Genomic DNA, 16,926 nt, shown 5'->3' with positions numbered 1-16,926 from the left:
GCTTATCAGGAGATGCATTATAAAAATGAAAGCACCCCACATGCACACTGTTTTTCATTGCCTTAGTTAATTTATGTCTGCATCTATTCCCAGCCTTAACACAAAAGACACAGAGGGTATCTATGTCCTGTCACCTTCCCACTTTCCTAATGTCCTCCAGCCCTACAGTATCCTTGCAGTTTGTCCACTAGGCCAGGCACATTCCTGCACAATCAAGACCCTCACACTTAACTCTTCCCTCTGCATAAGCTATTTAGCCCCCGATCCATGCTGATTACTTCATATTTCTGCCTAAATCTTACTAAGCAGCCCTCTTACCCTTCTATGTCTCCAGGTGCTCAGCATCTAATGACTCAACACACCAATGTGTGTATATGCCTATGTACATAGGGAGTATGTGAAGTCTCCTGCCACAAGAGTTACTGCTGTGGACTACTCCTGAACACCTGCTATCCTGGATGCTGAATTATTTGGCGAATAAATGCTCTATGGAAGGTTTCCATTATAAACCAGAAGTTCTCAAATTCACTTTAGTAATTTATACATGTGTGCGCATGCACACATGCACACACACACACACACACACACACACACACACACACACTGCACCCAGAACTCCCATATTCTCATGCCTCTACCCACATAGACTCATGAAGCTGCCATCCTGAAGTACCTGTATAAGTATCTTCTATAGTTTTTAATTGGCTGAAATTATTCTTCAGCAGTTAAATCAAGTCTTCATGCATTTACATTACTGATACAAATGAGTAAGACTAGAGGGTTCCTATGCAGAGCCTTCAGTCAAATATGGGGCCGACCAGTGAGGCCAGAGCTTCAGCCACTCACCAGAACATCTGTCAGGTAGTCCACACTATAGTTTTCTCCATGCTTACGGGCCTTCCCATTGATAGAGAGGGTATAATTATAGTATTTAGAATTCTTTTCCTATTTAAAAGAAGAAAACAAAGTGTGGTCAGAATACAGTATAGTTTATACTGTGCTACACTATATTCTGTTCAAACAGTGATACATTATAAAAAACAAAACAAAACAGTAATTACTCAAGTCAATATTGAATAGGATTTTCTGATAAGGGTTTTTAATGCTAGCAAAGTTTCAAAAATTTGTTCCTAGTTTAAATGCCACTACTGACCAAGTATGATAGTACATTCTTATAATCCCAGCACTTGAGACTGAGAAAGAAGACAGTGTTCAAGGCCAGCCTGTGCTATAAAGTAAGTTCAAGGCTAACCTAAACTACAAAGACATGTCTCAGAAAACCAAGAACTAGGGGCTGGGAATATGGCCTCATGGTAGAGTGTTTGCCTCGTACACATGAAGCTCTGGGTTCTATTCCTTGGTACCACGTACACAGAAAAAGCCAGAAGTGGCACTGTGGCTCAAGTGATAGAGTGCTAGCCTTGAGCAAAAAGAAACCAGGGACAGTGCTCAGACCCTAAGTTCAAGTCCCAGACTGGCAAAACAACAACAAAATAAAAGAAAGAAGGAAAGAAAGAAAGGAAGAAAGAAAGAGAAAAGAGAAGAAAAGAAAAGAAAACCAAGAACTAGGGCTATAGTTCAATGGTTTGCCTGCCTAGCATAGGCAGGACCCTCAGGATAATTCCCAGCACGCAAGAAAAGAAAAGTGGATTGGAAGAATTGTCAACTGCATTGCTAATCCCACTGTAATGCAGGAAGAGTTTCTCAAAAAGGAGTGACTCAACAGAAAGCAAAACCAAAAACAACCATTTTTGTCTGTATGAGAGCTAAATTAGAGAGTAAACATATTTTGCATCTGTTGGGCTGTGCCTAGTCATCACCGACTTCAATAGTCACTCACCAAAGCATACCAGTAACTCCAGCCCAGAGGAACGTGTTCTAGTCCACCTGCGTCTGGAGCTCCATACTGAAAAGATAGACAAGCAGGATATTAAACTCTTTAGGCCTGACGGGAACAGAAAGAAACAGAAACTTGGTCTTATGTGTAGGTTAATGTCTGAAACATAATAGGTGCTCAAGAGTCAGAAGTCAGAAGAGCTTGTTACTCAAGGAACTTTACTTAAGCAGGAGTTCATAAGCTATGTCCAGTGGGCTACCACTGGCTTGCCAATTGTTTTAGAAAAGCTATATGATAAGGATTTAAATGAACAAGAGCAATCAAAAGACAAATACTTGGTGAAATTTGACAGTTACACAAAATTCCAATTTCAGTGGTAATAAAGATTTGAATACAGCCAGGCTCACCCACTCACAGGGCAACTATGGTGCTCTCCTGTTGAGGTGGCAATGGTACATAGTTGCAATGGATCTGCGTGGCCTGCAAGCAAAGCCTACATCATTTACTTGCTGGCAACAATCTACGTGGCCTACTTGACCAGACCCATTTGTGGGGTGAGGACTGAGCTCTAATGGCACAGACCAAATCTGCCAACTGACCTTATGGCTCATAACTGCCGAAAGAAGCCCACTATGAGTTATCAGTCTATTACTTCACTTGTTCTGATGAAATCTACTTTGAAGCACTTACCTGATGAGATGAGCAAGTGAAGAGACCCCAATTTATCTCAACCTAGTGCCACACTGCTCACCTAAGATAGAATTTAGTCCCTGAGAACTGTCTCTGTACTTTGAAAGATCTCTCCTACTTCCAGATATGCATCAGATGACCTTTAGTGTGCAAAGCAGCCTGACTTCCCTTTATGAGCCATACTTCCTACTTTTTTATGATTCTTTCAAACTGACTCATCTTCCTTCAAACCCATGAGGTAACAGATCCCATCAATTATTGGGGGAAGGGAAAAATTAAGAGAAATTTCAGGCCTGATATTAAGACCTCTAGGAACCAAAAGTAAAGTGCACCCCTCTGTAAATGACCTTTACAATAACGATTTGAAAAGGAAAATGTCCTTCATCCTGTACACCCAGTCTAACTTTAAAAGCTAACTCTAAAGAGGCCCAAATATACTTTGACTAAAAGCCAAGGCCAATTTGGTGCATTTGGGACCATGAAATCTGGCGTGGAAAGGTCATAATGAGTTACCATTGCAGCCAGGCCTAGAAGGCTAACACATCAACCACTCGGCCACCTGGCTGCCCCAGGCTCTGGGCTCTTTTCAGTGGCTCCAATGTCTGTTCTCACTGTTCAGTTTAGAAAATGAATTAAACATGAAGCTGTTATAATATACAAATAGCTCTAAGAAATCTGAGGAAAAAGTCTAAGTGGAAAAAAATTCCTCTTTTGGATCATGATAAAGAGGAAGTAGAAACAAAGATACTCTGACAGCATGACACATGACAAACAGTATACTTGAGATAAAAAGGGGAAGAAGTAGTAGACTAGTCTTAGGACAATTTTTAAATAAGTGCTGCTGGGACTCTTGAAGAATAACTCAGTATCCAAATCAGTAAATAGGATCATGTACTTAATGGGCAAGTTAGGGGAAAAAACTCAATATATATAAAATACTATGACTTGAATTAATAGTAATGCAAAAGTATTTCAAAGGAATCACACAAGAAACAGATCACTCAACATACCTCATTTAAATATTTTCCTGCAAAGAAGGTTTGATAACCACACACTGATTTGAGAATTGCTGGGAAAGTATTTGGCTCTTGGATCTTCTGCCAAGAAATGCTACTGCAGTTTCCCTCCAAAGTGTTGTTGACAACGTGGTGATTGTGGGGGTACTTCCCTGTCAAGATGCTGGCTCTGCTGGGGCAGCAAAGAGCACTTGGCACATACTACAAGGGAACAGAAGCAACAAAAAAGAGTTATACAAGATGGATGTCTCATTTCCAAGGAGGACAAAGGAAGTTGCTTAACACTCTAAGCTAGCTCATGGTCTTAAGTTTAAGTTTCTTCTCGAATATATTGGCTTTACATATGACATACTTCAGAACAGCATTAAGTCACGCAAAGGAGACACAAAAGCAGATTGACCAAATGACTACGTTTCTTTTTCAGTTGTTTTCTTTCTGAAGACGTAACAATAATTCTAATCTCATCTACCAAATATATATACTGCTGCAAGGAACACAGTATGTGAGAGCAAGGTTTGACCAAAGATGAAGAATGTCTAACAACTGAGAAGTGGAAGTTAGGCTGATCTACATCTCTAGTTAATATTACTTATCTACTCTCAACAACTTTTTTCTGCTCTAGCAGTAATAATCTGTTCATATCACCAAGCCACTTTGCATAGGTTAATACAGGGAAAGAATGACATTCAGGTATACATCATGCTACCTTTACATACTGTCTCTTTCAAATACATGTCCCTTTTAAGTATATTGCATGGATCTCCCTTGCTGGTCTTTTAAGTTGGATTTAGTTTTTTGTTTATTTGGTTTTGGTGCTAGAGGTTATAGTCAGGGCTTTGGACATCTGCATATGCTAAGTACACACTATACACTGAGCTACAGTTCTAGTCCAGATTGGTATTTTTATGTACTGATGAGGATGTATGGCCTCCACATGCAAAAAAAAATTTTTTTTAATGTGAGTTGGCATGCTGTGTGCTTTGCTCATTTTTCCCCTCCTGGGTTGCTGACCTCTTGTTAACAGAAGATTTGAGTAAAGGAAGAATTCAGTCAATTACAAATACTTCCCATTTTCACTCTATCTATCTATCCATCTATCCACACCTCCACTTCCAGTTTTTTTTTTTTGGTGGGGGGGGGGATAAGAGGTAATTAGAGCTAGGAATCTCATGGACTTCCCTGCCCAGGCTGTCTTCAAACCACTATCTTTAAATCGCAGCCTCCTGAGTAGTTAGGATTACCTGTGAACACCAGTGCCTGGCACTATTTTTTAATTAGTTATTGTTGGTACTAGGCTTATCAGGATTGCTCAGCTGGAGCTCTAGTCTTTCAGGCCAGCACAACTTTTTGCTAGTTCTTTTCTAGAGATGAAGTCTCTTAGACTTCTCTGCTTAAATCCCAATCCTCTTAGCCTCTTGAGCACCTAAGATTACCAGTGTGAGTTACAGGTGCCTGGTCCCTCTTAATTTTACTAAGAGTTCAACTTCAAGCTGGAGTGCTGTTGGCTCACACCTGGAATCTTAGCTACTCAGGAGGCTGAGATCTGAAGATCATGGTTCAAAGCCAGACCAGGCAGGAAAGTTTGTAAGACTCTTATCTCCAATAAACTACTCAGAAAAGCTGAAATGGCACTGTGGCTCAAGTGATAGAGCTCTAGCTTTGAGCCAAAGAAGCTCAGGGACAGCACCCAAGCCCAGAGTTCAAGCCCCAGGACCAATACAAAAAAAAAAAAAAAAAAAGAGTTCAACTTCTGTAATTTCTACGTTGGCAACTTTTAATTCTCTCCCCTTTTGCAAGTGTTTACTTGACCTTGTATGCCAGTTTCACATTTTTACTGTAACTGGTTGTGGAATCCTTTCTCTGTTTTTCATTCCTACGTGGAAGCTAGACCTAAAAGACATATATTCATGAGCATGTATATATGCATCTATATACATAATTATATATATGGACAAACATAGAACATAAATCTAAGGGACCACTTAGGTGGAAAAGAAGAAAGGGAAAAAGATAGAGGGTGAATAACTGTAAAATGCATTGCAACTATATGTAAAAACAGCATGAAGAAGCTCAATGAAAGCTATTGAATGGGGGGACTGGGTGCCAAGAAAGCAGAAGAAGCTCTGTTGGGGAGGGGATGGTGTTAACAGGTGAAAGAGGATGAATATGGTCAAAGTTGTTTCCATATATGAAGCAGAACAATGGAACCAATTTAAATTGTCTTAGAAGCCGGGCACTGTGGCTCAAGACTGTAATCCTACCTACTCAGGAGGCTGAGGTCTGAGGATTACAGTTCAAAAGCCAGCCGGGGCAGGAAAGTCCATGAGACTCTCTTATCTCCAATTAACCACCAGAAAACCAGAAGTGGTACTCAAAGTTAGCCTTGGGCAAAAAAACTCAGGGGCAGTGTCCAGGCCCTGAGTTCAAGCTCCACAACCCACAAAAAAAAAAAAAAAAAAAGTTTTAGGAAGTGGGGAAATGAGAAAGAAAGGGCAATAGAAGGGGGTACAATTGATTGCAATATATTGCATACATGGGAGGAACTGTTACAATTAAATCCCTCCCTGAGTCCTCTGAGTACTACTGAAATCTTTGTAAAGGGAGGGGAAGGAGTGTACAGAATAACAAATTCTACATGACACTCCTCAGACTTTAAGACACAAATCCATATATGATATTAAGCAAAATAAAAGTTCACAGATGAAAACAACAATACATTATTTTGATTCTTGGCACTACAAAACAAACAAATCTGAGGAATGGAGCTGAAATTCGGAGTAGAGCACATGCTTAACATGCCAAGGCACTAAGTTCAAACTCTAGAGCCAAATAAAAAGTTACAAGTTTACTCTGATTGCTATTACCTACTTATTATTGCAGGTAACTTGTAACTTTTGGAACCATTTAATTGAATTTCAGAATTGCTTAAGATTCCAATTATAAAAGTGTAATATTTCTAGCTATGACTAGTTATTCCTAGAGAATTAGGTTTTGCTAATATTATGAACAGGATCTTTTCTCCCTCTTCTGTTTTTCTAACTTGTCACATAGGAGAAAATTATTTATTTCTACTTTACTGAATTACATTCAGAAAAAAAAAAAATTCCAGCCAGGTGTGGGTGGCTCACATGTGTAATCCTAGCTACTCAAGAGGCTGAGATCTGAGGATTGTGGTTCAGAGTCTGCCTGGGCAAGAAAGTCTGTGAGATTCTTATCTCCAATTAATTATAGAAAAAGCTGGGGGCTGGGAATATGGCCTAGTGGCAAGAGTGCTTGCCTCCCATACATGAAGCCCTGGGTTCGATTCCCCGGCACCACATATATGGAAAATGGCCAGAAGTGGTATTGTGGCTCAAGTGGCAGAGTGCTAGCCTTGAGTAAAAAGAAGCCAGGGACAGTGCTCAGGCCCTGAGTCCAAGCCCCAGGACTGGCCAAAAAAAGAGAAACAAACAAACAAACAAAAACACCTGGAAGTGACACTGTGGCTCAAGTGGTAGAGTGCTACCTTGAGCAAAGGAGCCCAGGGACAGCACCCAGGCCCAGAGTTCAAGCCCCAGGACTGGGAAAAAAAAATTCTCCCCCTCTCCCCAGATTTCCAATGATTATATGTTTTATTGGTAGAAAATCCAAAATAATATATACCACAGAATAAAGTCATTCCTTCAGATAAGATATTTAACTAGGGGAAAACAGACATGTATATACATTACACTGGATTCCCAGAGACAGTGGTTCTTCTTAGAATATGAGCACAAAGTCTAGTAAGATTGAATCAGTTTCAAAACTTACAGCATTGGAGAAAGTCATCCCCATCTCTCCAATGAGGGCCCTGGTTTTCTTCAGTGGTGTCTGTAAAATAATTAATTACCCATTAAATAATTTCTTCTGAGATTTTACAATAGAGACTAAAGTCATGGATTGTTTCATCTTAACCATTTTATTTCCCAAATAGTCAGCTCTATCTGACATGAAGCAATAGCCAAGTTTGATGACCTGTGCAGAGGTTAGGGTTCATAGTGCTAGCAGAAAGAGAAATGGTACAGCTGCCGGTACTGTTCCATGGACTCTGATTTCAATGTAATGAAATTGTGGTACCCTTTTCTTACTTGTCACTAGTCCAAAGGTATACAGCTCTGTCCTAGAAGGATTTACCTCTAGAAGCAGGGTGCAAGAAGGGATAGGAAAGGTGTGTTTATATTCTTAGAAGACAACACTTAAGATTTGAAAAGCTAGACAATGCTCTCAGTTTCAGAGACTGCCTGAAATCCCATATACTCAATGGTAGAGACCCAACACACATTTGGAACCAGCAGCTCAATGCCTCCTGCTCTACATAAGTCACTACTACTTTGAGGTGGCAAGGGCCCGAACCAGATGGCTGGCAGGCACTTATGGGTGTACATAGAATTCTGCCAAGCAAAAGGCTACTCAGAAATTGCTTTATATCCTTGCTTTTTAATCTAAGATTCTGATATATAGGCAGAACAATTAGCTTCATCCCAGGGTGGAGATAAAAACATCGAAACACTAAATGTAAGTATCAGAACACTAATCTTTTGTTTTGTTTTTTGCCAGTCCTGGGGCCTGAACTCAGGGCCTGAGCACTGTCCCTGGCTTCTTTTTGCTCAAGGCTAGCACCCTACCACTTGGGCCACAGCACCACTTCCGGCTTTTTCTATATATGTGGTGCCGAGGAATCAAACCTAGGACTTCATGTATACGAGGCGAGCACTTTACCACTAGGCCATATTACCAGCCCCAGAACATTAATCTTTACTCACATTCTAGATAGCAAAAATGTTGAGAAGATTGATTTTGGTTGTACTGTAAGGCAACTCATGATGACTGAAAGACCTTTAAATCTTAATAGCATATTGCACATAGTCTTAAGTATATCTTGCATAATAATTCCCTATGACATTTCAAATACACTTCAAATGTAAAAGTTGGCTAACAAGATTCATTTTCAACAATGTATAAATGACTTTTTCCTCACTAATTTTATGGACAGTAGAAAACCTAGTAAACCCATGAGTTCAGAGGGACAAGAATTCTAACTTATTCAAGACAACCTGGGACATTTCATGAGTAGATGCCAAGCAGGATGCCAAGAATCAGTAGTGCAATAGAAGACCTGTGCTAACTTCGAAGTCATGTCACCAGCTCTCCTCCAAACTTTACTGGGGGTTGGCTATCCTCAGGAAAAGAACAGTGGGAAGAATAAAACACTGGCTTGACTAAGACTCTTAAGTTCTAAGGACACAGGGAAGGGGAATGAAAATGTGAAATGAGGAGAACCACAGAGAGTAGAAATCCTGAGCTGACTGGGAGGGATGGTCATCAAATTGTCTGGTTAAGGGCTGGGAATGTGGACTAGTGGTAGAGTGCTTGTCTCGCATACATGAAGCCCTGGATTTAATTACAGAAAAAGCTGGAAGTGGTGCTGTGGCTTAAGTGGTAGAGTGCTAGCCTTGAGCAAAAAGAAGCCAGGGACAGTGCTCTGGCCCTGAGTTCAAACCCCAGGATTGGCCAAAAAAAAAAAAAAAAGGTCTGGTTAAGTATGCGGAACCACTGGACAATATTTGGCTTACAGTAAGACTATACTGTGTGTTTATGTTTACATTTAATGCATACCAGGCATTGATCTAGCCAGTGGTGGGCAACATACAAGGCTTTTTTTCCCCTCATGATCTAAATAACTAAGAAGGGATCAACCAAACCTCTGAGAGTGACAAATGCTATGACAAGAACAGACCAGGACAATGTAACATAGCTGGAGGAGACATAGAGGACAAAGGATTGCTGTTGAAAGCTCCACAACGAGGGGTTCGAGGGGTTCGTCATGCAAACAGCTAGGAGAGGATGCTTCCAGGCTGAGCAGCCAGCACAAAGGCTGTCAGAGGGAGGAGAGTCATTGAGGAACAGAAGGCAAGCCAGTGTGGTAGAAGCAGCCCAACAGGTAAAGGGGAAAGGGGGCGGGGCGAGGGGGAGGGAGATAAGAGAGGTAAGCAGTAGTTAGACAATGATGTGGGGCTGCAAAGGAATTTTGCTTTTTAGCCCATGAAGTTTATATATTACTAACTATAATCTTTATACTAATAGTAGTATAAGTGATTTCCATAATCTGTGCTTAATGGAGCAAGTCCGAAGCAAGAGAACAGAGCATACTGAAAATGTGTATGGCTGTGCTAATCTAAACTGACAGTGGCTGGTCAGGTGAAGTTCATTTAACTCACATGAGCAAACATGTTACTTTACTTATCCCAAGCAAAATCTCTTCCATGAAAACTCCTGAAGGAGGCATTTATTTCCTTGGTCTCATGGACAGCTGCTCTGAAATAGTGCGGACAATTTTGATTCTATGACCAATTTTTCTTTTAATAATGGAAATCACTTTGCTTTAAGAAAAGCAATGCCATCATGCATTTATTCTTTCTCAACACTTCCTGATGGCTTTTTATCTGGATTCCTTGAGGTGTGATTTAAAGGTCACTTTTCTTTCTACAGTGAATGATGTAAAAAGAGTAACCTGTGCTTCTGTGAGGAATAGTGTACAATGTACCATAATTATATTTAAGTAAATTTTTTAAAAAAATAGAAAAGAACAATTCCCTGGGGTGAGCAAGACAGATACAGTGAAATGTTAAAGATGATGTGAATATACAAAAGACTGCATCAAAGATGTCTGATATAAAGCACTTTTTACACCTGTATGAAAGCAGAACATTGAAACCCGTTGGAATTGTTTTAATAAGGGGGGAGAGATAAGAGAAAGTAATAGAGGAGTTGAGGTTAATGGGGTATAAGGTATGCATGGATGGAACTGTCACGATGAAGTCACCTCCACCCCTTGTACAACTGTATGCTAATAATGAATCTTAGCAGGTACTGGTGATTCACAGATGTAATCCTAGCTACTCAGGAGGATGAGATCTGAGGATTGCAACTTGAGATCACAAAAATTCACTTGCCACCATCTTCAAAATAACCAGTAAAATGTAAGGCTAAAGGAGTAGTCCAAGTGGTAGGGCATCAGCCTAGAAAGCATAAGGTCCTGAGTTCCAACCCAGTATGCCAAAAATAAAAATAACTGATCAGAACTATAGAAATGCTATTAACTTCTTGACCTGAGTTAGTTTGGGATGTTCATCAATGCTTATTTTGCCAGCTGTGGCACCAATAGATGAATTTTATGTCAGAGAAATCTCTCTCCACAGAAATGAAGATACTATATAGAGCTTCATGTATAAACTAAGGAGGAAAGTGACCCCACTGACATTCTAGAATGTTACCTGAAGACACTCTGGCCTACAGTGTGACTATGCTGATGTAGGGGAGATGAGACCTGACAGTCAGTGTTACCAGTGTTCTGGAACAGGAGGAAAGCATGGTGCTCTGGGATCAGAAGAAATCCAAGCTTTGCACTTACTAGTTATAAGAACTTTGGCCAAGTTGCTTAACTATCTCTAATTTTTAGTGTTAATATCTATGGCAAAGGACTCCTATGAAAACTGCAGCACAAGCCCTCCACCTCGCTCCAATTGGTTCTTTAATGCCATGATGGCCTTAGCTCTTCCACTTGGGAGACCTGACAATCAGTGGTAGGATATTCTGAAAAAAAAGATGGAAGAACTCAGAATTCTGTAAAGAATGGGAGCATTATGTTTTAACTTGGTCCTTCTCTTCAATTTTGGCTCCTCTCTCCAGCACAAATATATATCTGAAAGAAGAGCCGTCTACAAGTTTAAATAAACCAATAGGATTAAAATTAAGAGAGAGACCTCAGATATACACAGAAAACAGCTATGGCTAATAAAAAAGGAAACACAATGAACTATGAACATCTTCTATTCAAGTTATGAATTTCCTTTTTAACAGAGGTATTTAGCGTAACCTTTTAAGTACTTTTGTCACCACCAGAAGGGATGGTCTATTCTTCACAGCCAAAACATTCTTCAAGAACATGAATTAGAAAGAAAAAAGGTTTTGTGAGCAGGAAGACACATGCAGCAGTTGGAATGATAGAAAAACCAAAGCAAAAACTTGGGAAGGAAATTAGATCAAGACTCTTGGTACCAACATGGCTGGAAGAAACTACCAAAGAAGTGTATGTGAGAGAAAGAAGTGTAGAGTTCAAATGCAGCATGTCAATTATCAGCTGGAAAAAACTCTCATACTGGTCAGAGCACTGGGTATAAAGTATATCTTGTTTCACAACCCAGCAATACATACATAAGGACATGCCTACCACATGCCCTGTGCATGTGCACACAGATCATGCCATTCTTTTCTATTAGACAGGAAAACAAAAAAAATGTTGGTAGCTACTCACTGAACTGATAACACAACTCATTCATGGGTTAGGACCACAGGTTTGAAGAACACTGAGCTAGGGTGTTAACCACACAGGAAAAGTTAGGACCCTCTGCCTAAATGCGTCAGCACTGAGCTGAAAGCAAAAAAAAAAAAAAAAAAGGGAACAGAAAGAAGAAAATAATTGAGCATTTGTTTAAAAGAAGAAAAAAAAAAAAGGAAAAACACGTGAGGAAAGCTAGAACCTGGAGCAGAGGACCAGTTGGGGTTAACTGCCTTAAGACAAGAGCTAGTTAGCTAGTGTTGTGCCTTGAGCAGGCTCCTGGGGGCCTCAGTCAAAGGGTTGGAGTGGACATTCTCAAGATACAAGAGCAAAATGAACTCTGAGCAAGAACAAAGTCTCATGACAAGAGCCATAAGACATAAAAAATGAACGATGACAGCATCGAATGCTTCAGTGTTCAATAAGCTTAATTCAAAATTTGATTCTTGTGAAGCAAAACACGGTGCACTATTCGAGATCAGCTAATTTCGGCACTTAATAGATAGCAGGCACAGACATTGTACCCAGGCACAAATGCCAAGGTGGCCTAAGTTCTTCATAATGAAGTCTGGACTTGATCCTGCAGGGGTGGGGAACAGCAGACCTGAGCATAAGGCCCAGGAAATCATTTGGCGCCTAATGGGAGAGATATTTAAAGGCTTCTTCTTTGCTGCCCGTGGCTCATTTGCCTGTATCGATGATTTTGTATGGCCCATAGTGATATTATAGATATCCAAATGGTCCTCGATAGAAAAAGAAATTCGCTACCCCTGCAAGGAAAACAATCCAGGCTGGTGTGCCCTCCCCAGCACCTGCTCTTCAGGGGTTCGGTGGGTTCTTCACGCCATCCACGTTTACCTCGAGTTTGAATGCAAACTCGAAAGCAATAAGGTCCAGGCTGAGGAGCACCGTGCGGGGCTGGCGCGTGAATCAACCCCGCGCCAGCAGTCCTGAGGCCCAAAGGGACCTACGTGGAGGCCTCGAGTGGCCACAGCGAACCGAGCGGGGTCAGGGCGGTCCGTTTTGGGGCTGAGGGTAGGTAGGGAAGGCGCTGGAAGGCTGGGAGTCAGCCGGGGAGCTGGAGGGGCGGGGCAGAAGTAGAAGAGTTACCATGCCGCCGAGCACTTGGTCCTGGTCGTCGGTGAGCACCAGCACCACGTTGGGCCTCCGGGAGCCGGCCGCCACCCCGGATCCCCCCAGGCAGCCGCTAAGCAGCAGTACCAGCCGCAGGGCAGCTTTCCAGGCGGACAGGTGGCTGGGACCGACCCACCGCGGCCCACCTGGAGGCAGGGGCAGGAGGCGCATGGCGGACAAGTCCTCGGGAAAAACCCCGGGACACGGAGGAGAGACGCGCAGGACACCGAAGGGCGAAAGGCCGAGGAGCTGCAAGCCAAAACTGCGACGGGCAACGCGCAGGCCAGGGGCTGGGGTCAGGCGTTTTCTCCCTAGGCGTGATCACGTGAGTCGGAGACAAGGCGGGGGTACGCCGCGTGGACACGTGACTGGACCCGGTGGGCGTGACCGTAGGCGGTCTATGGGCGGGGCTTAGCGGAGGGGAACGCCCCCAGCCGCGGCCGGAAAGCCCCGGCGGGCTGGGCCTGGGGGTGGGAATCTTGGCGGGTGCGGGCTTCAACCTGGGGGTGTGGCTGCGATCTGGCAGAACCAGTTTCCGAGGAAAAATTAAAATGAGGTGAAAGGAAGGAGAGGGAGAGAGTCGGCACACGTCAGCCAACTGTGAGAAAGAGGAGTGCACCCTGCGTATGTAAGCCAGCTGTGAGTAGACTGAGCTCTACCACGTTTAATCCCTGAGGACCCTTAAATCGCTTTTCATTTTCTCTCAACTTTGTGAGGCTGGGCTTAACATTCTCATTTGGCTCAGCAGTGAGATTTGGAAGCTGGATTCTGAGTCTGGGCTATTAATTCCAACTGATTAGATTCTACTTTCTTCAGCTGAAAAGCCTGACAGCTTTATCCAAATATTCTTTGGTGTGTGTGGATTTGTTTTTTTTTTTTTTGACCAGGCTTCTTGAGAAAAGTTGGAGGATGGGCACAGTGAACCACAAAACCCTGAAAAGGACCATTCAAAGGCATTATTGAGTAATCTGGGGGGGGGGGGGTGCGGGGTGGAGGGGAGGGAATCCATGAAATTAGAAACTCCAAAATATTTCTGTATTGGCTCTGGGACAGCTTTCCTTTGTCCCTCTGCTACAGGACATACTTCCAGTGAGTCCAGCTATTAAGTTGGATCTCCAGCACCTCCTTAATGGTGACCTGTATTCTCTAATCTGAACTGTGATAAGAACTGACAACTGTTTTTTATCTTTTCTTTTCTTTCTTTCTTTCTTTTTTTTTTTTTTTTTTGCCAGTCCTGGGGCTTGGACTCAGAGCCTGAGCACTGTCCGTGGCTTCTTTTTGCTCAAGGCTCAAGGCTAGCACTCTGCCACTTGAGCCACAGTGCCTCTTCTGGCCTTATCTAGATAGGTGGTGCTGAGGAATCTAATCCAGGGCTTCATGTATATGAGGCAAGCACTCTTGCCACTAGGCCATATTCCTAGCCCTAGAACCGACAACTCTGGAAAGCACTTTAGTAAATAAAAATAGTTGTGTACTTAGAACATTGTATATGTTAGGCAATATGTGAGCCCTAAAAAGTGGAGTAGAATTGACCTTACACACACCTACCTGTTCCATCTGCACTAATTCCCAAGCCTGTGCCATTGTTTCTGGTTTAAGATGAGAATGTAACCTATCTGAGGCCCAAGATTGTGTAATTAGGTGCCAATTTTGTTCTAGATTCTAGGCTAGTGCTAAGGAGATACAATTTTCCTTTCACTACATTTGCATTCTAAATAGCAGAGAGGTGTAGCTGTCACAGAAGTATTTGATTACAAAACACATGTTATCGAAGAAGTAAAGGATACCTCTATAATTTAAGGTAGCATTTCAGCATTTAGGCTGATTCAGCCTAAAGTGACCTGAAGAAGTGACTGTGAATTCAGAGTAGATAAGTTACTCAAGGAGTAGTGGGGTGGTAGAATGTGTCCTAGGTGCAGATCATAGGGGAAAGTCTTGAGATGGTACATTCAAGGAGCTTAAAGAAGCCAGTATGGTTAGAGCAGAGGGGGATAGAGGGAGGCAGGGCCTCCACCATGTGTTATGGATTTGCTTTTCACACTAAGCTAATTGGAAGTCACTAAAAGAGTAGGGGATCCTACTTTTGCACACATCTACTCTATACACCTATATTAGAAGATTAACCCTTGTTTTACTGAAGTACAAAATGTCTTTCTAAATTGCAGGTAAATTGTATTTAAATTTTATCAACTATTTGAATAAGGTTTTATATCCCATTTGTGCTTGCATTTCTTAATCAGTTGAGAAAAAAAGTGTATTTAGAAGTAATAAATTTTCATTGAATCTATGTAGGAATGCTATAAAACCTCTTTTAAAGAAATGTGGGGCTGGGAATATGTCCTAGTGGCAAGAGTGCTTACCTCGTATACATGAGGCCCTGGGTTCGATTCCTCAGCACCACATATACAGAAAATGGCCAGAAGTGGCGCTGTGGCTCAAGTGGCAGAGTGCTAGCCTTGAGCAAAAAGAAGCCAGGGACAGTGCTCAGGCCCTGAGTTCATGGCCCAGGACTGGCCAAAAAAAAAGAAAAAAGAAATGCATGTAGTGCTGGGAATGTGGCTTAGTGGTAGAGTGCTTGCCTAGCATGCATGAAGCCCTGTGTTTGATTCTGAAGAACCACATAAACAGAAAAAAAAGCCAGAAATGAAGCTGTGGCTCAAGTGGTAGAATGCTACCCTTGAGCACAAAAAGTTTAGGGATAGTACCCAGGCTCTGTGTTCAAGCCCCAAGACTGGCAAAAAAAACAACAAAAAAAAATGTCTATCTTTTCTTTTTGGTAGTATTAGTTTGGGCCTCATACAATCACTTTACTGTTGTACTACACTTTTTTTGCTTTAGTTGATTTTTTTCTTAGATAGGCTGTCCATAATTTTTGCATTGGCTGGCCTATGTCTGTTTCTCACAGCCTGAAATTACAGGTATGATCTACCAGTTCTGGTCTAGAACAAATGGTAAGAGTATTTTATTATATTTAGTCCCTTCAAAGAAAAGTCCAAATTGGCATGTATGTTTAAAACACTCCACTTTGTAGCTAGGCCTGGGAATAAAACACATTAAAGTAGCCAATGGCTTCAGGAACTTAAGGTGAGCCATTTTTCTAGCTAAGTTAAGGCAATAGCTATGGATGAGCTGGAATTTTGCAATTTTTTTGAAGGGGTGGGTACTGAAGGGAGTCAGTACTGGGATTTGAAATCAGGACCTTGCTGTCTGCATGTCTACATTGGTTTTTGTTGTTGTTGTTGTTTGCTTTAGACTACTTTTACAGATAGATTCTTGCTTTTTGCAGGATCGTCATCTGGGATCACAGTCCTTCTTTTTTTTTTTTGGCCAGTCCTGGGGCTTGGACTCAGGGCCTGAGCACTGTCCCTGGCTTCTTCTTGCTCAAGGCTAGCACTCTGCCATTTGAGCCACTTCTGGCCATTTTCTGTATATGTGGTGCTGGGGAATCGAACCCAGGGCCTCATGTATACGAGGCAAGCACTCTTGCCACTAGGCCATATCCCCAGCCCCACAGTCCTTCTTACTTATGCCTCCCATGAACTTCCACTGCAAATACAAGTTACATGTACATACTCACTCTACGTAGCTGCTTTAGAATACATGAATTATATGCAACAATGATTATAACAATTCACAGTAACACTTACAGTTATAATATATGTAACAATACCACAAGAGTAATGCTTTTATAGCTCACAGAAATTGTTAGTATAAATCTAAAGCTGTTTCTTTTGTTGTTTTTGAATTTTGAGACAAAGTCTTGCTTTGGAGTTCATATTGGCCTTGAACTAATTATGTAGCCCACATTGGCCTCAAACTCTCTGCTATTTGTGTCTGTACCTTATGAGTGCTTAAATGACAGGACTATCCTACCATGCTTTGCTAAATCTGAT

General features: G+C 41.8%; 1 protein-coding gene across 1 annotated transcript in view; it reads right to left on the bottom strand.

Moving 5' to 3' along the window:
• Window positions 1-13,370, bottom strand: part of Gns (glucosamine (N-acetyl)-6-sulfatase) — a 34,791-nt gene extending 21,421 nt beyond the window's left edge. Inside the window, exons 1-5 of the mRNA XM_048360271.1 lie at window positions 13,010-13,370; window positions 7,333-7,392; window positions 3,538-3,744; window positions 1,841-1,906; window positions 847-945 (exon numbers count right to left, since the gene is read on the bottom strand). Of these exons, the coding sequence (XP_048216228.1) occupies window positions 847-945; window positions 1,841-1,906; window positions 3,538-3,744; window positions 7,333-7,392; window positions 13,010-13,204 (627 nt within the window). The 5' untranslated portion in view covers window positions 13,205-13,370. The remainder of the gene's footprint in view (window positions 1-846; window positions 946-1,840; window positions 1,907-3,537; window positions 3,745-7,332; window positions 7,393-13,009) is intronic.
• Between the last annotated feature and the right edge of the window lie 3,556 nt (window positions 13,371-16,926).

Source organism: Perognathus longimembris, chromosome 1, assembly GCF_023159225.1.
Source record: "Perognathus longimembris pacificus isolate PPM17 chromosome 1, ASM2315922v1, whole genome shotgun sequence".
Classification (NCBI taxonomy): domain Eukaryota; kingdom Metazoa; phylum Chordata; class Mammalia; order Rodentia; family Heteromyidae; genus Perognathus; species Perognathus longimembris.
Note: the sequence above shows the minus strand (reverse complement) of the source record. Positions and strands in the feature narration are given on the sequence as shown.